Genomic DNA, 27403 nt, shown 5'->3' on the forward strand with positions numbered 1-27403 from the left:
CCCTTCCCCACGGGCAGCAAAGCCCACTCCCACAGGGCCCAGGGAACCCCCATAACGGGGGACGTGGTGGGAACACAGCTTCCAGGGCCAACTGCAAAACCCTTCGGGCAGCTATACAAAAACCGAACAGATCTCCTCTGAAGTTTAATGGTTCTGACAAGACTTTTACCAGGGGGAGCAGAGAAATGGAGAGATGGAGCAAAAGGACATTGTTCCAAGCAAGGTCAGGTAAAAGCTCTCCTCCCACATAGATGCTCCTAAAATTGCAGGCTTCTGGCCCAGCTCTACCTTGCTTGGCTCTGCTCAAGCCATCAGCCTCTTGGGTTGCTTCTAAAGGACCACAGAGACACCACACTTGCTCCACAAAGGGACCATCTTTCATTGTAAGCCGTACAGCTCCATCTCCCAGGTTATCTGGACAAAGGACTGACAGCTTCCTGAGGAGTTTGGGTGGCTGGCTATCTCTGAAGGACATTTCAGGCTCACCTATGCTTAAGAGCAGCTCTTGGTGGGAAGAGGGCTGAGAGAAAGAGGGCAGGTGGGAGGTGGTGGTAACATTCGCCTTTATTAGGTAACAGATGCTCACAAGCCCTGAAACAGGGTTTTCAGACAGCAGATATGTTCCCTGGGGAACCTCCCCACCACCAGTTGCACCTCATTTCACAAAGCTTCCCTACTCCGAACTCTGTGTGGATAAATAGACTTTCTTCACATAATTCATAAAACCATTTCCTACCACCCGCAAACAAAAAAAAGTTACAGTATATATACACACATATAAAAAAAGTTGTAGGGACAGATGGACAGCAAATTTATAAACAGTGTAGAAAAAACAGGGCAAAAAGCCCTTGCCCTGGAGGGGAGAGAAGTATCAGCAGTTCTAGGACCCTCTGTGGATCATGCCATCAGCTACCAGGGTTTCAGCCCAGCAGCCTCCCTCCCCCAGCCCAGCCGGTACTCCCTGCAGCCCATCCCCAGGACTCGGTCACTCCGAGTGACAAAGTGAAGCCTTAGCATCTCTGTTTTCCAAAAGTCTTGCTTCCTCTTTTACTAAAGCATGAAACTTCCCACTGGACGCAGATCTGGGGAAATGCGAAATAACTCAGAGGTTGCCACAGGGAAGTAGTTTCTGTAGTTTAGGAAAAGCCCACGACTGGGAAGACAGTGTGAGAGCCACTCAAGAGGAGAAAAAGTAGGAGGATGTGATCCACCCCCCAAGATAGGATCACTGATAAGCTAGGAAACTTGGGATGGGCAATCAAAACCCACCCAAACCCAAGAGCTGTTCTGGACACTTAGGATATCTGCTCAAAGTAGAAGTGGCTGCCACCAGAGCATCCCCTACACTGATCGAAGACATGCAAGAGCCACCTCTCCCCCTCAAAGGATGAGCTCCCCTCCGACTGCTGTCACTGGGAAGCCAGGGATGCCCCTGCCAGGCAGTAACAGGAGAAGCACAGGCTGCTGGCCACTGCAGCTGGGTGTCCACCAGCTGTTCCCCAAATAAAGTGGGGGAGGGAGGGAAGAGTCTTCTGGTCCCCTTGCTTTTGTTCACAGCTACAGCCCAGGGTCACTGGGAACAGGCTTTGCTGGCAGACAGGATTCTTCTGGCTCCAGTTTCCATCTTGTTGAAGCCAGGCAACTCTAGGACTAGCATTACTCGTGTTCAAATCCCTCTCCCAGATGCCAGAAGAGCCCATGCAAAGTGAGACAACAAGCCCCCATCTTTTTCCCATCATTTTGGGACGAGCTCAAGCTCTCATGCCCCTCTGCAAAAGCTGGATACATGTAGAAGCTTCTTGCAAAACAGCCCGAGTTCTGATTTTGCAGTTGTCGTCAGGCTGTACGGGCCTGACTGGAACAGGATAGGATTGGGCTGCTGCCCATATCTAAGTGCTTCTAGCTGCCAACACGGAGCACACGCCGGCTACGCACAGGGAGAAACAGCGATACCCGCCTGCCAAAGGCTGGTTTCCACATTTGCACATGTGAGAAGGCAACCGCTTTGCACTTCTTTGGAGAATCACAACAGGAAAGGCAGAGAGAAAGAGGGCAAACCGTTCCCTCCCTGTCCCCGATCCACCTCCCCCTCTTAGAAAGTCACAAGCGATTCAACACCTGCAAGTCAAACTGCTCTGAATAGCGGTAACAGAGCTGGGAGACTCTCACCCTGAACCAGTGCCTCCCAGTCCCTGCAGGAGCTCAGAGGTTGTTGAGCAGTTAGAGAAGGGAAGGAGAAACACCTGAAGACAAGTTCTGGGATTGGGAGTTAAGTAAAATAAAAAACTGTTTCTAAAAACTGTTTCTGCATCAACAAAAAGGCACCAGAGCAGCATTCAACCCTTCATGCCGAGTGCAGGGCGCTGCACGTCCACCTCTGCTGCCACCCAGCGCCAGATGACCAGGGACGCCCCGGCCTTCTACAAGGCTCTACTTGTTGTAGGCTGCCACAAACCCAGCCCCCTGCCAAAAACCGGAGGCAGCTATCACAGGAAGGAGACGCATGAAGTGGAGAGGAAGGGAAATCTGCTGCATCGTTCCCTACGTTTCTGTAAAGCCACAAACACTCCTATTAAAAAACCTGTATAAAAACTGTAGAGAAATTTGCCGGGCAGTACTGGCCCCAAGCGATACTCCCAGAGCACCTCTTTAAGTTGGTCCTGCGGGGCTGCAGCTTCCTGACACACAGCTCAAGGAAAGCTGGTGCCTTCCCCCTCTCTCTCAGGAAGAGCCCCAGACCCCAGCAGCCCCGCGGGCAAGGCTTGAGCAGATCCCCTGCTCTCCCCAAAGGTTTCTTTTCGCAGAGGTGTTTGGGAAGGGAACAAGATGCCCCTGAGGACAGACAAGGGATGTGCCACTTCTCTATACCTTGGGCTCGTGGGCTCCTCCCCGGCGCAGGGATGGGGGCTCCGGGTCGGGGCAGCGCTTCCCAACAGCCCCAGGCACAGTTGCAAAAACCACAACTAGACAGATTTCTGCTGCAGTGCCTGAGAACAAGCAAGGGGGCTAATAAAGCTAAACCTGGTGCAAGTTTTAAAAAAAAAAAAAAACACCAACCGAAACAAAACCAAACCCCTCCCTCCCTCTCCCACCCCATCACAATCCCACCAGCACAGCCCTAACCTAGCACTTTTTTTTTTAAGCTCCAGAAGGGAAGTCCAGGCTGACAGTCGACCAGGCTGTCTTTGCACGAGGCAGCCCCACACTGGCGTTAGGAGGCAGCAATGGCCGTGCCCCCGCTCAGCTTGACGATCATCTGCTGGCAGTCGTTGCAGGAGCGCTTGTCCCCCACCTTCTCCAGGGTGCGGGCGGCCTCAGCCAGCAGGACCGCTCGCTGGCCCGGGGAGGAGAGGAAGGAGAGGGGGAGATGGCGGCAGGCCAACAGGATGGCCGTGGCTCGCTCCCTCTGGCCCGGCAGAGTGTCCAGTTCACCTATGTGCAAAGAGAGAGAAATCTCATGATGAAGCTACCACCTGCATGATGAAACCCCGCCATGCAGGCCCTCGACTGGCACCAGTTAGCACAGGCATCCCTGGCTGGCGTCTCCCGGCTGTGCCAAGAGTGAGGGGCACCCTGCGGATCTCCAAGCAGCTGCTTTAGGTTGGCAGGGAGAACAGTCTGAGCTGGAGTCAGGCAGGGACTAGCGATCCTGTCTTCTACAGGGACGGCTCCTTTCACTTCACTTCCTAGGGCTCATCCCAGCACCGGCACACACATCTACCCATTTCCTTAAACCCCCAAGGGGTTTTATAATCAGCACCGTGTCTCTTGGCTCTCCCCTTTAGGATTCCTGGCTTCTGCCTTTGTATTGACTGCCCCGAACTCCAGCCTGCCCTTTTATGCACGTGTGGCTGCTCAAAGGCAAATGTTTTCCAGCCTGTTCACCAACACCTCCAGCCAAGGGCTGGCAGCTCACGTTAGCCAGCTTGTAGACAGCGTGGCAGAAGCCATAGGCTGACAGGAGCTCGTTATCCTGAGCCTCAAACATGGGGAAGATGCCGCAGGCTGCAGCTATGCCCCCCCACTTTGCCCAAGCACTGCCCCCTCCCAACCCCACGGGCAGTGGGTCGCTGTCCCGGTCCCAGGGCTGACCTTGCTTGCTGCTCTGGGGCGTGCGTCGCCTCAAGCTGTGCTCCAGCAGCTGGTGGGTGCGGGTAGGGCTGGCACCCGCCATCAGGCGCACAGTGGCCTCATGGAGAAAGACCTGGAAGGGAAGGCAAGACGGGGGGGTAAGAGGCGGGCTGGCACGGGGGTGATGCTGTGGCTGAACTCGCGTCATGCCTCGGCCACCGCATTTCAAGAGCGGAGCACTGATGCCTCGACAACAACAAAGACCCACTTCCATGCTCCTCCCTCATCTTCCCACCTGTCTCTGGGGAATTTGCAGGTCAGGGCAACTGTGAGGAGGAAAAAAAAAAAGCTTTTGACACATAACTCTGAGTGGCCTGGAAAGGGGGAGGAATGAGAGCAGGGAACAGGGCAGAAAATGGGAGAGCAAACCCTGGCACTGTGGCCTAGGCGGGCATCTCACCCCAGGCTGCTAGTGCAGCACTCTGGTAACAGCATCAAACTTTGAAATCCAGAGTTTGGACAATACCGGGACAACTCTCTTGTCCAAGTATTAGACTACACTTTTTCTTATAGAGGCTTAAAATTCGATAGACTAAACAGAACAGAAGGGGGGGAACCCCCAGAGAAGCACTTGGCGTTCTACAGGTGCAGAGGGCACCTGACCCCCAGCCACCCACAGAGCCAGCACGGCCGAGGCAGCCTCCTTCCAAACCCCCTGGAGGGACTGACCCGGTCTGAAGCCACGTTAAGGGACAAGATGCCACGGTATTTGCTTGGCAGTACTGACATGCTGATGGTTTTCTAGGTAGAAACTAAGGCGGACACCTCCCCACATGCACCGGACTCCCATGGGAACCTCCCTCATCACTCACCAAGAGAAAGTATGCAGGCTGCTGGTGGCAGACCAGCCCACCCCAAGCATCCAAACCGCTCAAGCCCTATGTTTCCAAAGGCCGCAGCTTCCCCATCGCCCCCCGGGAAGGGCTATAGCTAAGCCGGAGGCGGAGCGGGCAGGGGAGGCAAGCCGTCACCTTGCGATAGGCGGGCCTGAAGCCGTGGGCCAGCTTGCGCAGGCTGCCGAGGTCGCGCTGGAAGCCCGTCAGCTCGGGGGCCGAGGCGTGGTAGGTCTCACCCAGGGCCTGGCTGGCGTTCGCCTGCTTCTGCCACAGGCTGGTGCGGAGAGAGAGCAGCAAGTCACAGGCCAGCAGCTGGATCATCTGCAAGAGCCAGGGGGCCCGGGCACACACGCTTATTAACACAACCCATCAGGCGAGTAACAGGCCATTTGCTACACAGCTGCTGACACGGCCCACGGGAGGGCGGCTGCAGCACCTCCTGCCCACCCAGGGGGGCTCCCCGGCCCTCCCAGCCGAGTCGCCCCACCATGATGCACCGAAGGGAGCAGGACTTTGCCTTTTGCCCAAGTGGCATCTCTGGGGCCCGGTACCAAGAGGTCCAGCCTAAGGAACAAGCGCCAGGCTGTGCCCAATGAGCGGCTGTCCCCTCCAGGAGAGCCAACACCTCCGCAAGGCTGACCCCAACCCCACTCCAGACAAGATGCGCCAAGGGGATATTGCACCAGCAATGCCCCAGCCTTCTGCAAAGGCTTTCCTGCCCAAAGGGCGATACTAACTAGTGGGAAACAGCAAAGACAGCCTTGCTACCTGCAGAGGAAAAAAAAAAGGCAGTCTTGACACAGCCCACAGTGGCTGCCCACATCCCTTTTCCCCGTCTGCTGCTGCCCCCTAGCATCGCTCGCAGTCCTGGTTGCTCTTAGGGGACTCCATCCGCGCTGCCAAAGCAGAGAGTGCCTCTGTACTGCACTGCAGAAACATTGCACAGTTACTGCCACAACATGCAATGCAACTACAATGCACTACAGCTGCCACCCAGGAGCGACGGAAGGGACCGCAGTTGTGTCCCATATGCCACGCAGGGAAGCTCCAGTTTTAGGTAATCCTGGAAAGAAGAGAAACAAGCCCCACACAAGCTCAGGAATAGCACGGCACAGTCCCACTTTTGCGGTGGAGGGTTCAAACACTCATGAGTGCTGCCTAAAACAGAGCAGACTTGACTTAATGAGGTCCTGCTTTACAGGTATCAGCAACTTCATCTGGAGGATGGAGATGGATGCTTTCCATGGACCAAGTGGTCAAAACACCAGAAAGGGGTGACAGGTACTGGCAGGAGAGGAGTGGGAGCTCAGCTATTTGAGACCACGCCCAGGGAAATGGTGGTGTACTTGCAGCTCTGCTCCTCCATACAGCAGGGGCAGATACATGTCTATGCCCTTTGGAAGGAAAGGGAGGAAGTTTCCCTTCTACTCCAATCGGACACAGGATGGATGGTGAATGCAGGTACACACAACGGGGAAGTGATACACCTGCAGCAATACCAGTCTCACAACTAAAACAGACCATGTGTTATCCTGGCTTATAGCTCTTACGTTGTTGAGGACGGTGCTGGAGACGCCGCTGCTCATGTTGAGGCTGTTCCATAACTGACTGCTGGCCCTCTCGCAGTGACCCAGGGAACTCTGCTGTCCATCTGCCTTCCCCGACAGCGAGGCCTGCATGGCTTTACACACATAGAAGGTGGCTTTCACCAGGGCATTCCTGAAAAAGAAAGAAAGTGCTGCTTTCAAGCAGTCCCATGTCATGCTGCCACAGGGCAGCCCCAGGAGCTGAGCTCAAGCAGCAACCAGCATCAGCTTTCACCCTCCCATCTTCAAGAGCAGAGATATCATTTCTTCAAGAGAAAAAAGATAGAAAATGTTCCTCGCCTACACAGATTGCTCAGAGAAATGGAAGGAAACTGGCTAAGTTTAGTGCAAAAGAACCAAGATGGTGACACTAGCCTTTCCATCAGTGCGTGAGTTTTGTTGTTTGGTTTTAGAAGGTGGGAGGCTGTGCAATCAGAACAAAGCCAAAAGACATCCCTAAAGAAGCAATTCTGATACTTCCAGTCCACAGTTCTAGTATCAGCCAGCAAGCCTTGATCTACACATCGATTTCTGAGCACGGTGCATTATTGCACCTCAGAGCACAAGAGGCGTGCGATTCCAGAGCACAGGTAGGGGTAACCCACAGGATAGGGGCTGGGGGAAGGAGCAGGGGTTTAGAAGGAGCAGGGGTTTGAAAGCCGTACAAGGCCTACGCACTCTGACATCTCCAGGGATTTCGGCATGCGCTCCACTTCTGCGAAATGTGACCTCACAGCCGCATCATCCCCTCTGAGCCAACCGATTGCCATAGCCACCGCTGCTGACCACCATCTGCACACCACATCGGGGCCTGTGAAACAGAATCACAAGCTGCAACCCAGGAGAGGACACCCGGCTCCTTCCCGCTCAGAGAAGCGGGCAGGCATCACGTGCCCTTGCCAGTGCCTTCTGCCAAGATCGACGCTAACGAGCCCAAACTGATCCCATGGGAATGCAGCTATCTGGGTAAACGCTGAAACGTGCTGCAGGAACATAAAGGGACTTGCAAACACCCTACATCTGACCGCAGAGTTTTGTGTGCTGAGTTTGTATCTTGTCAACAAGAACTTACCCCTTCTATTTGTCTAAAGTCTGTTGATTTTCTTCCTGACGAGGATCTCCGCTCACCACCCCGAAGTAACGATTCTACTTATATATACAGCGTGCCTTGGCACTGATCACCATCAGGCTAGTAAATACATCAGGTTCCCTGTAGCACTTCCTCCATTATTTAACATCCCCTCAAAAACTTCCCAAAGCCTACCAAGGGACAAAGGACATAGGCTCTGCTACTCTGAGCTGCTTTTAAATTTCATGACAATATTGACCCAAATATAGACTTCCCTTTATACAAAAAACCAATCCCTTGAAAAAGAAGTATCTAGTTTTCCTTCAATGTTTGCTCCACACATTTTAGGTACAGCACAATTAGTCTGTGTCTAAAGCTCCCACAGCATCCTGGTGAGCTGCCAGGTGCTATCTGTACCAACACCTAGCAAGACGAATACTCCAGCAGCCTGCTACCAGCCAAGCCCAGATGAGTGCACGGCTCAGAGGGAGTCTACAGCTCTTGTTGTCCCACTAAATATACACCAAGGGACCAAACCACGCGCCTCCCAACAGACGCCCAGAGCTTGTCTACAACAGGGGTTGCAGGTCTCTGGAGATTGAGGAATATACATGACAGCTGCTGTTAAAGTGAGGTCAACCTGTATTTGGTCCAATAGGCAGTTAAGTGGGAAAAACACCTTTGTATACCTCAACTGCAACACTGCTATGCTGGTTTATAGCTACACCCTTCCTCTCACTTTGCATTGCCAGGAGCAAGCTCTCAGGTGAGGGCATGGGGTTCAGCTTGGAACGTGCCCAGCAATACGAATAACTGCAGTCCCACCTGGGCACCCAGCATTACGACTCAGAATTTACGAGCCTTCCCAACCACCCTCTTCCAGTCTGAGCCGCTGTACCACATTGTGGCGTGCTGCTGCTCAGCAATCAAGTCTCACTCCAAGGTCTGCATTTCTCCTTGCCTGGAGTTTGAGAGGTGGTGGGGAGAGAGGGAACATGTATCGGCAGTAGTTCCTGCCGGTGGGAGAGCTTCGGTTCTGCTGGACTTACCCAGGGCGGACTTGAGTACAGAATTGCTGGCAAAGGGTGGGGCTCCACTTCCCATTGAGTCCAAGAAAGAGTTGAGCAATTTCAGGTACTCCATGGCACCGGAGAACTCGCTGAAACAAGAAGCAAGGCAGACCTTCGCTATGCTGTCAAACAGGAGATACCAAAGCCTGAAGGCATTTCTCATCAGTCACAAGGCACTTTTAAACAATGTTGACCCATTGAGCCAGCAGAAAGTTCAAGCTTTACAAGTAACACAACACGCCGGACTGAAGAGACCGCCCTGAGAATGGAAGCGCACAGGCAGATGCTCAGGGAGGAGCCACCTCACACCTCCCCATGCAAGGAGACCAGCACAGGACTAGAGTCAACCCTGGAAGTCTCACCTCAACTACAGCGATGCTGGACACGACATATGTTACAAATTGATTACAGGCTCACTGCCTCCAAAAGAGGCTGAACTATACTTCTGCGAGTGACTATTTGCATATGTGCAAATATATACGAATGCAAGCGTCAATGCGTTTGTAGCATTGTTCAAGTAACACATGCGGCAACGATCTAATTTCCTGGGACATGCTACAGAGGAAGATCTTGAGCTCCTACCCCTGGGCGGGGGGGGAGGCTTGCTGTATTACTAAAGCTAGTCCCTCCCATGAGACAGGACTCCCACAAATATACTGACAATCCACCTCACTTAGACAAATCCTGCTACCTTCTTTCATCATCAACAGCAGCATCTGATCACAAGCATTTGTATTGTGCAAGCAATTAGACCGAACTGCTGCTCATTCTCTGCAATGATGCTAGAAAACAGACGTGAGATTGAAGGAGGCGGGTGGAAACTAAATGTGCAATATTTTTCCTACACAGATAGGGAAACCGGGTTATCTTCCCCTTTGAGGCTTTTACCCACACTTTTTGGTGTAAAGAGGACCCTTACAGAGCTTCCCATATATTTACATAGCGTTTGCCTGGCACCAGCAAATCTGGAGATTAGCTAGAAACAGTGCAGAATTGCTGGAAAAGGCTGGGGCTCTGCTTCCCGCTGAGTCCAGGAAAGAGCTGCTCTGATTCCCCCCTACCAGCCCCTTTCCTGTGGTCACAGAGCTTGCAGAGGCCAAGGACAATTTCAGCCAACATCTTCTCTCCTGCTCTTGCCACGCATCAGTTTGATTTTTCACTGCTGGTAAGCGTGGCACTTCGTTGAGTTAGGAGAACACCCTCATGCATAACGTAGCGCGCTGGTGCGGTCACTCCCTGACATGCCAAAACTTCATGCACTTCGAGATCTGGATGTGTGTTCTGGTCTACAGAAGTGGTAGGTGCACACTAATTCTAGTATTCCTGAACATTAAACTTCATCAGCAGAGAAAGTGCCATCCATCCAGCTGAGGAATCAACCAGCACTATGCCAGCTGACACAAAAACCCTTACCACACCCGGGCTCACCTTTGACTTCAGAGGTTTTAATATGAAGAGGTAGAGCTCACCCATCTAATAAGCTGTGGTGGTCAGACTTAGGTTGTCGTTTCAAGTCTTTAATAAGGACTAACCACTCAGTTTGCCCCAGAGCACTCGGTCAGTAAGTTATAAGCTCTGCCTCAGAGCCTGCAGCTGCAGCCAGCAGTCCCCAGCGCAGCACACAAACTTACCACGGCTCCTCCTCCTCTTGTCCCGCTACCTCTTTCCTAGTCTGAGGCTTCACGAGTGAATCCACCGCTCGCTCTAGCAGGTTCTCACAAAACGCCTGATGAACTTGTGCGATGGGATCCGCTATTAAAAAATTAAGGGGAATTAAAAAACCAAACCATTTCACTTACATACAATGATAGCCACCTCCCAACACAACCAAAAAGAAGAATCAAAATGTAGAAGCAAGAGGAAGAGCAGTAGAGGGAAATTCTTGAAGAATTAATGCAAAGATTTCTAAAGACTAAGTTTCAAGGCCTTTTTAACTACCATTCTTATTCATTAGCCATTACTCTTACTTATTAGCCATTAAAAGCTGCAGCCCTTGGCCAAACATCCCTGTGGCACTTCAGCCACTCAGCAAAACAGTGATGACACTGCTCTGCAGAGGATAAACCTTGGTCACCCCAAAGAAGTCACCCCCCAGACATTCAGGGCCACATCCAGGTTGTGTTCCAGCATATAAAGACACAAGCGGGATGACGCAGCTCAGGATACAAAGGGAAGAGAGCCAGCTCCCGCAGGCTGAGGGGCTCAGCTCCACAGCCCCTCTCGCCCAGCAAGACCACAAGCAGGGCGGACATACAAGAGCATGCTCTCAAACAAGACACTCGCTTTTGTCCCAGAGGCGGAGAGACTGCCAGGCTTGAAGTGCGGGGAGGCCACGCTCTCGGGACACAAGCGGCTCTCACCGGGGTTCCTCTGGGTGCAGTACAGGCTCTCCTTCGCAGCAGACTTCACCGTCCAGCTTCGCTCCACAAAAAACTTCTGTCCCAGGGGATGGCACAGCCAACGCAACGAGTCGGGAATGGCACTCCGCTCCGAGCTGCACAGGCTTTGAGCTTGGCTTAGAAAGTAGCTCTGGGGAAAGGAGAGGCTAAGATTGAGAACGATACCCAGGGAGACACCCCACCGAGGACAAAGGTCATATCATAATTACAGCTCGTATTGTAATTGCAGGCCATATTGTAATTGTAGTGCTAGCAGATGCCCTGAGCTATGGCAATGCCAGCTTGTAGGCCTTCCTAGAGCTCTGTTTGGAGGTATGATGGGAGAGGAGATGACAACTCACCGCTAGGAAGCCAAGCTTGCCTCCACAGCGGGTTTTCAAGCCAACCGCAGCCGTGAGGTGGATTTCTGCCATTGTGCTGGGTGGGATCTTTTCTTCTGCGCACTCGGCCAGATTCACAGCACACAGGGCCATGTGCAAGCCCGAGTAAGCTGAGCTGGAGGGAAGTTTACCTGTACCAGGAGGGAAAGGAAAAGTGTGAACTTTTAATGCAGTAGTACCAGCTACTAAATACTACCGTGATTTGCAGGGCCACTATCCTAAAGAGAACCTGTTGACATAAGAAGTTTACAACATTGTATGCCTATTTTGTATTCAGGCAACAGAACAACCGTAACCAAGGCTTCCCTCCACAGATACCAAGGTTGGCATCCACAGCTTTGCTTCTGCAAGAAAGCCCTGTATGGCTAAACCAGTCAAGATAAAATCATCAGCAAATTTTGTCTCGCTATATTCATCACTCTCTTAAAACTGAACTCCTTTGCAGTCCACACCTGTACCTACACAGATAATATTAAGGACAAGTACTTATCCTTGGTGGCACGGCTGCAATTCACACAGCATGATTAGGCAGAAGGAAGTTCAGCTTGGATTTCTGATGTGCTTGGAGCCTATTAACATTGCAAATTGGTTTGCCAAGGAAACTGCAAAAACAACCGTTCACAAGGAACATTCAAGCACTTCCTTAGTACACACGCACACACCCAGGTTTTCAAAGCGTATCAACTCCTGGCAATCTGCACTCTACACAGCTTCAGAAATTTAAATTCTTCCAGCAATTAACCCCAGCCCCTGCTTCCACATCACGTTCCCAAGTGACAGGGATGAAACAAGCCCTTAACAGCAGCAAAAAGTGACTGGACTAAATCAGCTGCTGCTTGGGAAAGACTCTCAGCCACCTCTGCAGACTCGGGAACATGTAACTCGAGACACTGCTGTTGCTTCAGCCGTTCTTACAGAGCTCTTTTATTGCACGAACCTGTCGTGTGTTAGCAAGTGGCTCCTGAAATTTGTCAGGCTAATTTCCAACAGCAGCCCTCCCAGAGGAGGGAGGTTGTAGCGCTCTCCCCTGTATTCCCCAGGATCAGCTCTGAGCTTCCTCATTTGGCAAAACGAGGACAGCAGATCTGCTACCTCTGCTCCTACCTGTTATGTGGAGCTGATGGAGCTTGTGATATGCCAGAGCTGCATCCCGAGCGCTGGTCTTGGCCTCGTCCTCAAAGCCTGCAGTGGCCTCCCTTGCCCGCCACTGGTGAGAAGTCCTCTTCAGCAGCCACCGCACCAGCGCCAGCTTCTGCAGGCTGTAGCGGATCACATTCCAGGACAGGCTACAGGCCAAGTCCAGGCGGGAAGCCGGCAGCGCTCGGCCGAGTACCGACAGGCAAGTCTGCAGGTTTGACGCAGCTGCAGCAAAATCCCCCTGCAATTAACACAACAAAAGGTTCAACTGCAAAAAGCACCATCACAGAGACACTTTGGGACCTCCTTGGCATTCAGAGCAAGACAAACTGATGTGCAAGCTAGGACAAGATCTTTAGCTGAGGGAAGTCAACATAGTCCCGGTAAACATGAAGGCAATTTACACCAGCTTCAAATCTGGCCCTACAGATGTCTTTCCACATGTGCCTCTGATCCTGCACTGCCTGAGAGACACATGGGCACTAGGGGAAAGAAGCTTCCTGCCTTCTCAAACAACGTGGAAGTTTCAGGATCCCCATATCAAAAGCCAGATGTTGCCTCAACAATGGAGAAGGCTTCCAAGAGGCTGGAGGACAGCAGACAAACAGACACAGCAGAGGACAAAACCCAAGACCTTGCTGCCAAAAATTGCTACAAGATGCAGCAGCAAGGAACAAGGAGAGAAGTTAGGAGCCTCTTCCAATGCTGACGTCCACGCCTCACGAATTTAGGCTGAGGGAGGACGACAATCCGCTCAAGATAACCTAGCACTTGCTTCTCTGAAATCAGACAGGATAATCCACTCGAGGAATACCATGTTCTCGCAAGTGCCAATGGCCTCAGTAGGCCACATTTACGTGCACCCCTTCCCGGAAGATGCATTTGATGCAAAACAAATCAACTTTACCCGTGCCAAATCCAGGTCCGCTTGATTGCGATGCCTCCAGAACGTGACCGATGACCTTGAGTGCAGCCGGGTCACCGGCTCTCCGTGCACAAGGAGCTTTATGAACACGCTCAGTACAATCACTCCATTCACGAGCCACAGGATGAGCGTGGGCATCATCCAGCCGAACCAACCACCCGCATCTGCAATGGACATCCCAAAAGGAAAAGTTAAAAGTTACTCTGGACACCGAAAGCATAGCAACAGGATGAGCACAGACCAAGAAGGATGTCTTGCTACGCTTGCCACATGTGGTACCAACTTTTGCAAAGATTGCATTTTAATCAGGAAACACCTGTTATCAACAGCTTTTCATCCAAACTCCAAGCCACAACATTCCTAATTAAATAAAAATAGTTATTTTTACAAGACTGATTTATAAAAAAATTAGTTTTCCTAGAGTACCTTGTATTCTGATTTTTCTACCAGATACACCCATGGGTACTCAATATTCAATTTTCTGGTCTTAATTAAGTTCACAAAGCCACACTAAGGAAGCATATTTACCAGTTGAGGAAATGACAGCATGCCTACAGAATCCCCTGCCCTCCCCTAAGCTGCTGTTCTCTAAACTATGAATACTATGGAATAAGTGTATCGGACAAGCCAGTTGCAAGACCCTATAGCAACAGTGTTTCTGAAGTAATTCTTCACCTATTACTTAAGTTACAAAAATCAGTCAGTTAACTTAAAAACAAATACAAAGTGAACATGCCTCAAAGACTGGTGAGGACAGGAGGACTCCCCTTACCCTGAAGCACTTTTCAAGGGTCTATCCCAAGAGCCCAGGCTGCTGGGCTACAGACGGGTGCCCCCTCTACCTCACCACGCTGAGCAATGGCTGGTTTTGTGCAAGAAGAACGCTGGATGTGGACGTAAACTGGAACTGTGTCCAAGCACTCCCGGCTGGCTCTCCTCCCACGCCCAGCTGTAACTACCCCTCCCCAACCATTAAACAAAGGTCGTACAACTCCCTGAACACACAAAACCATCCTACTGAAGCACACCGACAGTCCACCTCGTGCAGCCATCACAGCTGGAGATGGTCTTCAGGGAGACCATGTAAGCCTGGCCGCTTTCTGTGGTCCAAACTATTCTAGTTGGTTACCTGACTCAATGGTCAGCACGTTCCTGCCAGAGCCATGGCGCACCAGGCTGTCCGACTCTGGGCTTCCTCGGGCGTCCAGGAGGGATGTCAGAGGATTGAAGGAAAGGCAAAGGAATGTGAGAGCACAGAGGAGGATTCGAGAGCGATCCACCATACCAAGAGCCACAGGAGGAGAGTCAGGCTCATCTTTAACCTTCAAAGGAATTGGAGTGGAGAAAAAAGTAAGAGGAGAAAAAACCTGCTTACTATTCTGTAGAACAAAAAAATGCTTACGCCAAGGGAGGGGTATGGAAGAAGGAGGAACAACACGTTTTAAAATTTGCTTTTAAAATCAAGATCAGCAAGAACTCCAATGAAGCTTTCCCTAGCTTAGTAAGATAAGGCTGAAGTATTTGAAGTGCCGTCACCTTCCTTCTGCTCCCAGTCATTTCAGTTATCATTAATTGCATCCCTGGTTTAGGCGAGGATTAACCTTTGCTGCTGCCCTTGCTCTTTTGAGGATCTCCCAGAAGACCCACTTCTTCTGTGATATCCACAAAACAAACCTGTCAGCCAAAGACAGCTAACAGCTTTCTGTTACTGCGGTTACTTACGGTCTCATTAACCACAGCTGATGTCATCATCCATTTCCAAGTTCTCCTGGCTTTACTCACTGGACATATATATCCCTGGAAAGCCATGGGCTCTTTGTGTCATCAACACGCACTGTAAGTCCACAGAGACTCTACAGGGGCTGAAGGCTAAGTACAGTTCTTCTAGCAGCTGAAGTATGGTTCAAATAATACAGCCAGTATTAGTAGTCTCAATCATTTAAGAAGAGATAAAACACACCCATACACCTTCCTCATCCTTACAAAGGATCTCTGACCCCTACAGATCTGCCTGCCAGATGTCCGCTGGTTCCACTCTCGAGAATTAGGAGAATTTAAATTCTGGCCCTCACATATCCCTGAAGTAGATGCCTTCAATTTGACAACTGAAGTCACAAATACCTTTGCATCATCAAGGAGCGGGCTTCCTGGCTCTGAATCAATGGAATAGGGAGAGAAGCCAGCCTGGGATCCCGAGTCAGAGGCTGGAGGAGACATCAGCAGCACGTTCTGGTTGAAGTCATCTATCTTTAGATCCACATCGTTGTCAACCAGACTGCTTAGGTCAATGCCCTTCAACAGCTCTGCAAAAATCAGAGTGCATTATGTAGATGTTTCTCGATCCCGCATCCTGCCAGTGTCGCCCAGATTGGCTCTGTCACCTGGAGCAACACTGGCCGCTATCGATGCAACGTGCGTATTATCTACCTCTGTCAAGGATAAGAAACTGCACGATGCATCCTACGTTCACGCTGACTGCCTCCCCCCTGCTGCACAGCCTCCACAACTTACTGTTTTTTTGGTTAGCCAGCTTCAGAACCATGTTCTCCTGCCTCAGCTTATGGTTGGCCTGCTGTAGGTATTTAATATAATCAATGGCTTTTCTCAGGACTCCAGACTTGTGCATCTGCAAGGAATTAAGACGTACAGAAAGCAGTTTATATGAAGAGTGTTAAAGGGTCACTCCTGCTTGTAGGGACGACCCTTTGTATAGTGCGGTGATAGAAGGAAAAGGGTGTGAAAGACCACTCAGCAGCTGCCAAGAAACTAATAGCAGGGCACGCTCTGTGGGCAAGGTATCAGACTTTGAAAGACACACAAGGCCTGAGGTCTCTCAAAAGATCTATTGTACTATAAAAATAGTACAATGGAAACAGATTAACATCCAAATTACAATAGAGTTCACATCCAGGTTTCAGCCAGAAATAGTCCTTTGAAAGTACCATAATTTTGAAATGAAGTGGCTCTCTTCTGGGATGGAACAAGCTGCTGTCTGTTAACCATCGTTCACTGTTTAATTCTGAGATAAGTGCTTCTCTCCTTGCCTCACTCCCTTGGCCATTCCCATGAAAATACTTGCTTCCAGCAGCAGTGGACAAGTTTAGCTTGTAAATACAAGCCCAAAGTACTATGAAGCCACTGCACATTACCAATGTTTTTAGAACGTAAGCTTCCAATTCCACCCAGCAATAGGAGGTGACTTCACTGGTGCACGTATTCGTACAGAGACCACGCAAGGCATCAGGAATACTACTCCCTGCTCTGCCAGCACCCGGTAAAGGGAATAGGACAACCCTGAATACACGGTGCGAGAAAGCTTCTAATACTTGAGCAAGCAGGAGTTTTTACAACTCAATAGCTGAAGGAAACAAATTGGAAAGCTCTGTAAACCCTTGTTCCTACTGCAGTCATACGGAAAAAGAAACTTAAATTTAGCAAGCTCTGGTTTGGCAGAGTTATCAAGACACCCACTTGGATATTCTACCTAGAGGGCCTATTTAAGTTAGACCTAACATAAGACCAAACGCATAAGGTATAGCTTATTTTCAAGAAACAGTACCACTAGCATAGGTAAAATAAACATTTTACAGGTGACCCTTCCTGAATACAATTATCAAGCCTTCCGTTGCACAAGTGTTTCTCACCAGTCTTATCCCAACACACGTGTGCATACTACTAACAGTTACATGTACCCAACTGCTTCATTTGGCAGAGCAACGAGCACCTGAAGACAAAGTATTTATGACACCAGATTTGCTCTTATTCCACATCTTTACCTTGGCATCTGTCCCCATGACAAGGTCCTTCAGCTCAATGATTTTGTCATTTATGGATGACCGGTAACGCTTTTCAATGATGTTGTGAGTTGTTCTCCTCTCTCCTTCTTTAGGTGGTTCTGGCTGCTTGACACCCCCAGGAACTTGTTTGATAGGCACCTTTTCTTGTCCCACCATCACCGGCATTGTGGTCAAAATGGTCCCATTGCTCCCAACGAGGGTCTACAAAGACCATGCGTAACAAGTGTCATGAGCAATCAGCCAATTTAGGTAAGGTTTATGATGGTAACGAAAGAAGGAGTAAACAAAAGAAGAATCAGAAAAAGTTTGTATAGCTCGGAAAAGAAGAGATATGCCAATTTCCTCCCGTTTTCCTTAGTTGGCACAAGCATTGGCACAGCAGCACAGGAAAAATCTGCCACTCTGCCTCCCACACTGGCCACTGTGGAGTAAGAACATCTCTTGTTCTCCAAGAACATCAACACTCTTCCGTCAATACCATGCTCTGTTCATCCACTAAATAGAGAAACGGACCAAGATTCCTCCTTGCTCCTACAATCCTTACACCCCAAATGCCCAAATCCACCTTTTCTGTGGACAAATGAAGTCTCATCAAATCAGCAACAGGCAATGCTACCTCCAAACTGGTAACAGCAATGTCAGAAAGGACCTGATTATGGGAAAACAAACCTTGGCTTGAGCAATGCAGTCGATTTCAATTTGATTAAATGGAAAAAAAATAGATCCATAAGCTATAAAAATGTCTTAAGATGAGGAACTAAGGCAACGAATGATATACACTGGCGTGAAAAGCTCAAACTTGGACATCCAGTCGTAGGACAGACCAAACTAAAGCAATATGTACTCTGCGATAAAAGATGATGAATCCCACCAGAACAGTTGCACAGAGGGGCTTCTAGGACAGTTGGAGTAGTTTAGAAAGTTTAGACTGCTTAACCCAGCAAAACACGATTGAGAAGGGTACAAGTGTTCTCTAAAGTACACCAAGGATCGGGGAAGTGGTTATGGAGAGGAAGAGTTATTTCTGTAAAAGACAGAATAACATAAATGAGAATAAACTAGCCATGAGCAACTTCAGGAACAATTTTCAGTCTGAAATAATCTTCTAATTGGGATATTAGAAATTAATTTAGTTTCATTTCAAGCTGGAACTTGACAAGTAAGTGAATTTAAGTCCTACACCTTTCCTTGGCTAATTTCCACCAAATTTCAATGTGTTCAAAATGCTTTATGGATTGTGTCTCAGACAGATGCAATCACATAAGCCTCACCTCTGTGTGAAGATGTCACCTAAAAGCAAGGAGGTTAATTGAAGATTTTAGCCTGGCTGCTAACAAGTACATAAGAAGCCTACCATGCTAGGCAAAAGAAGTCAAAACTTAAGTCCAGACTTGCAAGTTTATCTCCCCCAGTAAATATTTGGACAGAGATCTCTGTTCAGAATGTACAAGACTGTAATAAATGCGTCTTTGGGGGCACAAGTTTCTCCGAGTTGATAAGAAGTGGAGGCCATGAAGCACAGCTGCCATCTCCAATGACTATACTGAATCCTCACTGCAAATGCCCTTTGAAAAGAAGCTGAATTAGTTTTCGCATTCAACATACTGCTATTAGACACTACTGAGGGGGAAAAGGAAGTTCCACAGATATTCTGAGTTAGCTTTCAGTTTCAAGTATCTTCCAGAGGTTAAAAACTGGATGGAATTTTTAGGTCCTATTCCTCTCCTTGTAATGCCAGAAAAAGGTAAACAGAAACGTGCCCTTGGTCTTTGCTTACTGGCCATGGAAGGCTGCCAAAAAAGTACAATCTGTGTGTTTAACCTTGGCAGAAACAGGGTATTACTCACTCTGGACATGTCTAGAGCAGCCCTCAAAACCCCTCCCGTTTGCACCACTACAGAATACTAAAGCCCACACCTCTTCCTTGCGTTAAGAGGAAAGGACGTCAGTGAGGAGAGGGAAGGACGAGGAACGTCCGTACGGTACCTGCAGAGCTGTGGTCTGAATGGGAGCAGCGAGTGCTGTCAGCGCTGGGTTCTGTACCGCGGCCATAACGGGATTACCGTCCGCTTTCAGGGTTGTCAAGACAAGGGAGTCCGTTTTTATGATCTGAGGTTGGACCAGAACCTAGGTTGAAAAAAGTTACAAATGAAGGGGAGAGCAGGCACGTATTTCTCTGCTGATCTCAGTAGCCAGAGGTAAGCGATGACAGAGTTGTAACTTTACATCTCGGTGGATGGCAAAAGAGCAGGGCGAGTATTTCTTCCACCTTGCGCCCTGCATCACCTGGATGGTTTTTGTCAGCCCCTGACGCAAACTCTGCCATGAGACAGTCTGAACAGCACTGGTGGGAGGGGAGCAGAGGAACCACCAGGACACTGGTTTTCAAATCAGTCACCAGAAGTAAATGAGTATGTAAAAACACAAAAGAGCTGATGGAAAAGTTCCCTTCCCCTCTCCAACTACACCTATAATTAGCCCTCTACAGTAACTGGTTGAGTACTCAGAGTCTAACGAGAACAGAACAGCCTGCTTTGGCTACAGCACTTTCCAGATAGCTGTAGTAGCTTTTCCCCCCTCTGATTTCACTGAAAGGATCTGTACCATGAATGACAACCAGATCAAAACCAACAGTCAGTTATTTTGCCATAACACAGTTTGCTCTTACTTGTTCAAATACCTCATGGACTCTCAAATACAGAGAACACTAGAGATGGCACAGTACAATTGAACCAGAGCAACTTTGTCATATTGAGAGTATCCCCCAGCCATGTTTTTTATCCAATACAAAGAAACACAAGACTTTTTCACTCTCATATGCATGTTTTAAAACAAAAATCACATAACACTGTAGCAGCAAAAAGATCGAAGGAACTGTGACAGAAGAATCGGAAGAAAACATTCCTGTATCAGCTGGCCCTTATAAGACACGGTAGAGGTGGTGGACTTGGAAAGAAGGAAGAAAAGTCAAAGAAAGCTTGTTCAAGTAAGGTTTCCAACCCGGCCTGGCAGCACCAAGTTACAAAAATATTTTAGACCAAGTTTAGTTACGCAGGTCTTTTAGTGAAAACGGTTTCTGAGTGTTGCCCACTACCTGAAGTCACATCACGGCTCAGAACAGGGACTCTCACACATGACTTGCATGAAGTAAAATGCTTCTGCAACACAGGTTGGCTAGAAATACCTCTCACACATGAAAAGGTTTGTGCAAAAGCAATCCTAGCCAGGACTGCCAGCCCCACAAGCTTCACCACCTTTTCCCTGGCAAGCCAGGAGACCAGACACACAAAAGCAATTTCTTCTTCTGCTGGATCCCTGTATCACTCCTCATTTTTACTTACTGGAACTTGCTGGACCTGTGGTGCAGTGACTGTCTGGACCGTGGCCGGTGTTAACGTTTGGATGGTGCCGTTGGCAGCCTGCGTTAGCACTCGCTGGGCCTGCACAGTCTGCACTTGCTGCTGTATGGTAACCGGCTGAACCTGAGAGGATGTCACCAGGCTCTGGACTTGAGGCTGGAGAACTGAAAAGAAGAAGAGATGTCAGGAATAGTCCAGAGACATAGGTCTCTGTTCTGGAACCCATAAACGCTCCTAGCTTCAATCCTCTTCCCAGAGCTTCTTGGTAGGCAGCCTTCAGCTAACACATCCCACACCTTGGGAAGCTTCCAGCTCCTTTGGTGCCTCCTGCAAGAGGAGACTGCATCTAGAATAGCAGCTTTCCAGGAGGCACAGAGGATCAGCTAAGAGAAAATAAAGTCAAAAACCTTTGGTCTGATAGCACAGGACTCATTACTTCAATGACATTACACAGTACATCCAACCAGCACTTGCCCACTCCTGCTGATCTTGGTGGGCCCTAGGATCCCATTTATCACATAAAGAATCAACACCCAGTGAAGAGGATCAAGATGACTGGCATTCGGTCAGGAAGGAAGATCTGGTCATGGTTAAACATCCCTACAAGGGTCTTTGTTCAATGCAAGTACTGTACTCAAGTCTTTGGTAATTAAAACGTCCCTTCATTCCAGACTGCCACGTGGGACAGACCAGAGCTTCAGGACTGGATCTGACTAATTCACTCATCAGAGGGAGGACAGGGTTGCCAACAACCATTTTTTAGACATACTTTTCTCAGGCCTCCAAAGAGGCATAGGAGAGAAGACCGTAACAGAGGAGAGCAGCAAGATGCAACTATCACAAGAGGTCACATGAAGACTTCATATCTCACCTATAACAGTTTCTCACGCTCCCCCAACCCCAAAGCCACGAAGGCAGGAGAAGGGACACCCCACAGACGGCACCGCAAAAGAAGGATTGTCAGGCTTGCAGTGGCTGAGGATGCTTTTGGAGTTTGAACACCAACACCATGTATGGCGAGAGCACCAAGCACACCTGCAGCCTGAGCACCCCGAAATCGTGAGTGCACCAGGCACACCCATAGCCTGAGCACCCCGAAATCGTGAGTGCACCAGGCACACCCATAGCCTGAGCACCCCAAAATCACGAGTACACCAGGCACACCCATAGCCTGAGCACCCCGAAATCACGAGTGCACCAGGCACACCCATAGCCTGAGCACCCCGACCTCTACCTTGGAAACTCGTGGCTGCGTTCTGGTAGATCACCGGCTGCTGGATAATCCTGGTCTGGGGAGCAGAGCTGAACGTCGGCGTAATCATCACGGCCTGCTGCTGGAGCTGAGGCTGGAGCGGGGGCCGGGGCTGAAGGAGAGGGGCCGACCGTGGAGGGGCCGGAGGGGTTGCCTGCGCCGCTTTGACTGGCAGGCTCTGGAGCTGGGGGGAGGCGGGGGACGGCGGGAAGGGCTGGAGCTGCACCTGGCTGTACGGCCGCTGCAGCTGCGGCTCCAGGGTCCCACTGCTGCTGCCACCGCTGCTGCTGCCCTGGAAGGTGCCACACAAGTGGTCCGAAAACAGATCTGGGAAGTCCCCTGCCTGGTTACTGACAAACTGCAGCATCTCTGTAAAACAGAAGAAAATGCATCCAATGCTATTTTATTGCCCATACACTTTGACGCCCGCCATTATGTCAGGACTCGAACGATGGTGTGTGTGCACAGAAGGGAGCTCTGGGTCCTTCAAAACCTCCAGATAACATATCACACCAACCTAACGTCTCCAGAGAAAAACCAAGAGGTAGCCAGCAGCGGGCCACTGCTGCAGCTGTGCAGGGGGAAAGGCAGGACCCTCCTACAACTCTTTTCCAGACTACACTTTCCCAGACTAGAACTTAAAGCCATCCCCAATATACCTAAATTGGAGTCTCATTCCATCACTGCTCCAGTCTAACCCTTGCAGAAGGAAGAAACCAAGCACCTCCGCACCACCTCAGCACTAACCAGTTTGGTTCTCCCACCCAACTTTCAGGGTGCTTTCAAGCCCCCCCATCCCTCCTGCCCCACTGAGTATCTGCAAAATGAAGAAATGGGGTAAGAATTCATCTGAACTTTGTTTTACTTTCAAGCGTACCAGAAATTGGGGAAAAAATACTAAAGGAAACAACACTTTATAGAACTGTAGCAGAGGAAATCCATGCACGTGTTTAAACCACCAGAATAACTTTTTTTGTTGTTTTTTTGCCTATTGATCCCCTGCCTGCAATCACTGCACAGCAATTTCTCTCCATCCCACCTTCTCCAGGATTTTATCAACCCACATCAAGAGGCTCCTACCACAACGCTACAGCTCTCCCCCACAGAGGAAAAAATTTCACAACCGAGAGATCATTGTTCATAAGCGAAGCTTCCTCTTCCCTCTGACTAATCCAATTCAAGCCAATTATGCACCTTAAGCTACCTGAACGCTTCCCCTGATCTGTGTGTGGGCGGTGGCGTGAGGAGTCAGACATCCTTCCCCACCCCAGGATCTGCCCATGCTGCGCTGGCTCTTCCACAGCTTTCTGAAAGTCCTATTTGTTTTTTTTCTGGGAGTAGGAAAAAAGGGAGGGGACCCACAAACATAACGGAGGCTTTATAACGAAATAATAAATGCGGGTTTAGAAAGTAGAAAATAGATTTCTGATTTATAGGAAAAAACTATGGCAAAGGGCTCCTTACACCAGGCGCTTTCTCACGCACAAACCCGAAGGACGTTGCTGCTGTGGTTTATGAAGGGGGTTTGAAGAAGCAAACTTTCCACAAAATGTTTCCATGGAAACTGTCCCAGCAACAAGAGGGCTACTAAGTTGCTTCTCCGAAACGCCACCCACACCTTACCCATTTAATTTGTCTGACACTCCTGAGACAGAGCAAAGGGATCGTCCTGCAAGCTTCTTCCTCCCTCAACAAATGTTTCGCCATATTTCTATGTTTCTATGATACTACCCTTCTTCCCTTCCGACAGCAACCTCTCCACACCCTTACACACATTTAAGCACTGACAACAACCATTGCTCTTAAGAACACGAGTCCGTTGGATGGAGGAGCTTGGGAGGAGATGTGTCCTCCTGACCTATTTACAACCTGACAGTAAGCGGGGACATGCGGTTCCCCCGGCACGGAGCGGCGGCCGCCCTCGGGGACCAGCCGGACCAAACCTTTGTCTCGGCTTTTAATTAGATGAACGAAAGATTTTTTTTTTTTTTTTTTTAATGCAATGCCTCAGTAAACTTCCACAAAACATCACTGGAGCAAGGAGGGCTGTTTAAAGATTAGCACTTCTGCATAACATCGAGATGGGTATCAAGAAGCTTTTCACCCTCCAACCTACTGCAGCTAAGACCATCCCAAATAACCTCCAACATGATAAACTTGATAATCCCAACTACGTACTTCTCAAGCTCTTCATTTGATGGCACTGCTATTTCACCACCGGACAACACTACTGCAAGTAAGGAATAAACATAAATCAGACAAGATGCACTCTGGAAGAGCAAATTCCAGTGTAAGAGCCAAATTTCAAGTACTGTATGTTAAAGAACATTGTGTTCAATACAGCAGATTTAGTATCGTATTCAAAAAACTATTTTTGTTCTCACAAGTTAAATCACATCTTTATCGTAGACTTAACTTTGACTAAACGCGAAGTCTAAAGATTAATTCTTAAAAATTAGACTGCCAGGGGATCAAGCCCCCTTCTTTTAAAGTGCCCAAGAGCTTTCCTAGCAGCAACACAAGGAAAATAAAAAGCAGGAGAAACAGCAACATCCAAAATCCAAACCTCTTCCTTTTAAAACACCTTCGCCTACACAGAGAACAGAGCAAGCTGTTAGAAAGCTTGGGTGCTTTTGGAGACCGCTATCGGTGATAAACCCATCATCGCCAGATCTCCCGCATCCTCAGTGCCGAAGAGTTTTCGGTCCCTGACGCAGAGTGAGATGTTACTGCAGAAGACTAGCCCAGCCCAGCCCAAGACTAAAAAATGCCAACAAGGTATTACGAAACCAAGCCCACCGAGGACTTCTGCTGCTTCTATCAGCCCAGCGCCCAAATACCTGGCAGAAAGGCAAGGGCTGGGCTCTGGCTGCCTCTCCCAGGTGGTCGCTCAGAGCCTGCACACGGGCTGCTCCTCCTCACACTGCCGGAGACGCCGGGCTTTGAGAAACACGAAGCAGCGGAGATCCCAACCTTGACAGAAATAACCCCTCTGCCCCAAACTCAGACATGCTTCGCACCCACGACCGACTCGGGCCTGGCTCTCCGGCGTTACCCCTCGGGTAAGGCAGCACCCAGCAGTGCCCTTCCAGCAAGGAGGTGCCTGCAGCCACGCAGGACAACCCATGGCCGGCGGAGGAGCTCGTGTCGGGGCAGGAGGCAGAGCCAGACACCTTCGGCTCAGCCCCCGGACCCCCCGACCAGCCTCGCACCCCGTCCTGGAGCGCAACCCCGATGAGCACCGGCATCCCAGAGCAGTCGGTGCATCCGCTGGACCGGCGTCATTCCTCCTCCACCGCAGAAAATCAAAAGGTGAGGGTCCCTCAGCCTGAATGGGAAAGGAACGCTGAGACCCGCCAACAAAAAGACTTAAAAAACAAATCAAAACCCTTGCAGAATTTCAAACCTGGAGATGAATCCATGTCGGAGCACAAAAAAATCAGGATTGTCATATACCTCCCCCACCCCCAGGAAAATCCTCCCCGGGGAGCCCTTCTCTTAAGTTACTCATCACTCTGAATCACACCTCCCCAGGCACACCGCGGTTCAGAGCCGGCTCTGGGTTCGTCGGAATTCGTCTCTGTTTCCGTACGGATCCTGCGAGGTCATTACGTGGTGCTTAAACAAGAGCAAACACCACCTTCGATTTGCACCATCAACTTTATGAGCGATAACTAAGCCCCTTCCAGCCTCATAAGCGATATTCTTCTTCTACATAGGATGAAGAAAAAAAAAAAGGGGGTATAAATTTTGCCCCTAGCTACACTGCAAATCAATCGCAATTAAAAACTTAAAAGCACGAGTTTAATTTTATCTCCTAACTGCTAAACAAGGACACTTCGGGCATCACCCCCCCAAAGCCGAGTTCTGTTTGGGATCACAGCTGAGCAGAGCAGGGGAGCTGAGCCAGGTCCCCCTCTCCAGCCTACGGCAGAGCTCATCAAGGAATTACATTTTTAATGGGCTTTCAGGAGCTGTTTGGGAAACGCTAAATAAGGCGTCGCGCACGGGCGCTTCGTTTTGCTGCGCTTCGGTGGAAAACGGGGATTTTCTCCTGGGTCTGAGTTCTGGCGTCGACGCGGTGAAGTTTTAGGGTGACACAGCGGGGGGGGGCGGGGGGGGAGAAGGGAAATTTAAGCAGTTACACCTGTTTTGGCGGAGGAGGGCGAGGAGGCACGGCCTCCTCCCACAGGCACTAGTGGCAGCAGGGCTCCAGCAATCACTTAGCACCGACTTTCAGAGAGCCACGAGGAAACACGAGAGGAACCCCGGGCAGCACCATTTGCCCCGTGGGTCTGAGCCAGGAGGAAAGAGGGAAAGCAATTACTTTCTCCAACCCTCTCCCGTGCCGGCAGCGGCCACGGGTGGGAGGAAAGGCTCGGTGGCTGCGGGGGCTCGGATCCCCACACCCCCACGCGGCTTCTTGCGGTTACTGCCTCAACGCCCCCCGGCGTGGGTCAGCCCCATGGAAGTCGCTCAAAAGCGCTCCCCAGGCGGAGCTAGCCATCGGCTGCCTGCGCCAGGCGGGGAGACACGCGTGGCCGCTCGCCAGGCGAGCGCGGCCCGGCGTGACGCGCCCCGCAACCCCACCTTTACCCACCCGGGACGGGGGATTCCCCGCTCACCCCACAACGCCCGCTGGAAGCCCGTACCGCGTGGTAAGCGCATCCCACGCAGCGGGGCCAAGCCGGTGCGGCCACCCTGCCCTCCCATTCCCCACTCGGGGGGGACACCCCACGCAGCGAGATCCGAGAACCACGCCACCCACGCACCCTATCCCCCAGGCGGCACCAGCAGCCTCGGAGCCGCGTGGAGACGCGGGGAGGCATGAGAGCTCCCCTCACCCCGCGTGGGGGAGCCCACGCGCGCCGCCTCCCCACCCCACCCCACCCCCCCCCTTTCCGCGGCGCCCACCGTCGATGTCGCCCAGGGTGAGCTCGTCGCCCAGCTCCGTCAGGGTCTCCATGTTCTCCACGCCCAGCTCGCCGCCCTCCATCGCGCAGGGGCCCGCCGCGGCCGGGCGCACGGGCGCATGAACCCCCGCCGCCGCCCCGGGCGCTCAGGCAGAGGCTACCGGCGAGCGCCGCCGACCCTGCGCCATCTTGGGCCGCCCCGGCCGGCCGGCGGCCCCGCCCCCACCTGCCCGCCGCCACGGCAGCGGCACGCGCGCCCCCCGCGGTTTGTTGTCAATGAGACCAGGTCGCCCCCGGCCAATCGGCGGCCGCGGCGGCGCGTGGTGTGATGGCGCGTCAGCGATCAGCAGCTACGATTAGCATAGGCTGCCCCGCCCCGCGCTCCCCCGCCCTCCTGATTAAAATATTCATGAGGAGGGCGGTGCCGACGGGGAGGCATGCGCTGCACAGCGCCGAGCACGGCGGCCGGCGGACACGCGTGGGAGCGGGACGAGCCCTGCCGCCTCCCCCTCTGCCCACAGACAACGTGGCAGGCGTAGAACTGGCACC

The 27403-nt window shown here is 50.8% G+C and overlaps 1 protein-coding gene across 6 annotated transcripts; it reads right to left on the reverse strand.

The window, feature by feature from the left end:
* Positions 1-546: 546 nt before the first annotated feature.
* SREBF2 (sterol regulatory element binding transcription factor 2) lies at positions 547-27058 on the reverse strand. 6 transcript variants are annotated; one of them, XM_075153847.1, is made up of 20 exons: positions 26856-27040; positions 22168-22310; positions 21924-22053; positions 20672-20853; positions 19317-19457; positions 17310-17531; positions 16045-16159; positions 15655-15836; positions 14663-14855; positions 13516-13697; positions 12576-12849; positions 11433-11602; positions 11053-11221; positions 10324-10444; positions 8672-8781; positions 7232-7364; positions 6518-6686; positions 5103-5288; positions 4093-4204; positions 547-3432 (listed from the first exon to the last, which is right to left on the reverse strand). In XM_075153847.1, the coding sequence occupies exons 1-20, from the start codon at positions 26935-26937 to the stop codon at positions 3212-3214; spliced, it is 3237 nt and encodes a 1078-aa protein (XP_075009948.1). In that variant the 5' UTR covers positions 26938-27040; the 3' UTR covers positions 547-3211. The 6 variants fall into 6 exon arrangements, 5 of the variants coding, with proteins under 5 accessions (XP_075009948.1, XP_075009930.1, XP_075009939.1 ...); XM_075153829.1 differs by having other exon boundaries at positions 21924-22310; positions 26856-27058; XM_075153838.1 differs by lacking the exon at positions 26856-27040 and adding an exon at positions 24120-24482 and having other exon boundaries at positions 21924-22310.
* Positions 27059-27403: the final 345 nt, after the last annotated feature.

Source organism: Calonectris borealis, chromosome 1 (assembly GCF_964195595.1).
Source record: "Calonectris borealis chromosome 1, bCalBor7.hap1.2, whole genome shotgun sequence".
Lineage (NCBI taxonomy): Eukaryota > Metazoa > Chordata > Aves > Procellariiformes > Procellariidae > Calonectris > Calonectris borealis.

What these genes read in the sequence shown, in the direction of transcription:
- SREBF2 (XM_075153829.1), bottom strand. Translation starts at nt 26,937, where the DNA reads ATGGAGGGCGGCGAGCTGGGCGTGGAGAACATGGAGACCCTGACGGAG. An exon ending in TGTACTCAAGTCCGCCCTGG is followed by an intron (nt 7,365 to 8,671) that starts GTAAGTCCAGCA and finishes TCTGTTTCACAG; the next exon opens with GCCCCGATGTGGTGTGCAGA. An exon ending in TCAGGCCCGCCTATCGCAAG is followed by an intron (nt 4,205 to 5,102) that starts GTGACGGCTTGC and finishes CTTCCCTTCCAG; the next exon opens with GTCTTTCTCCATGAGGCCAC.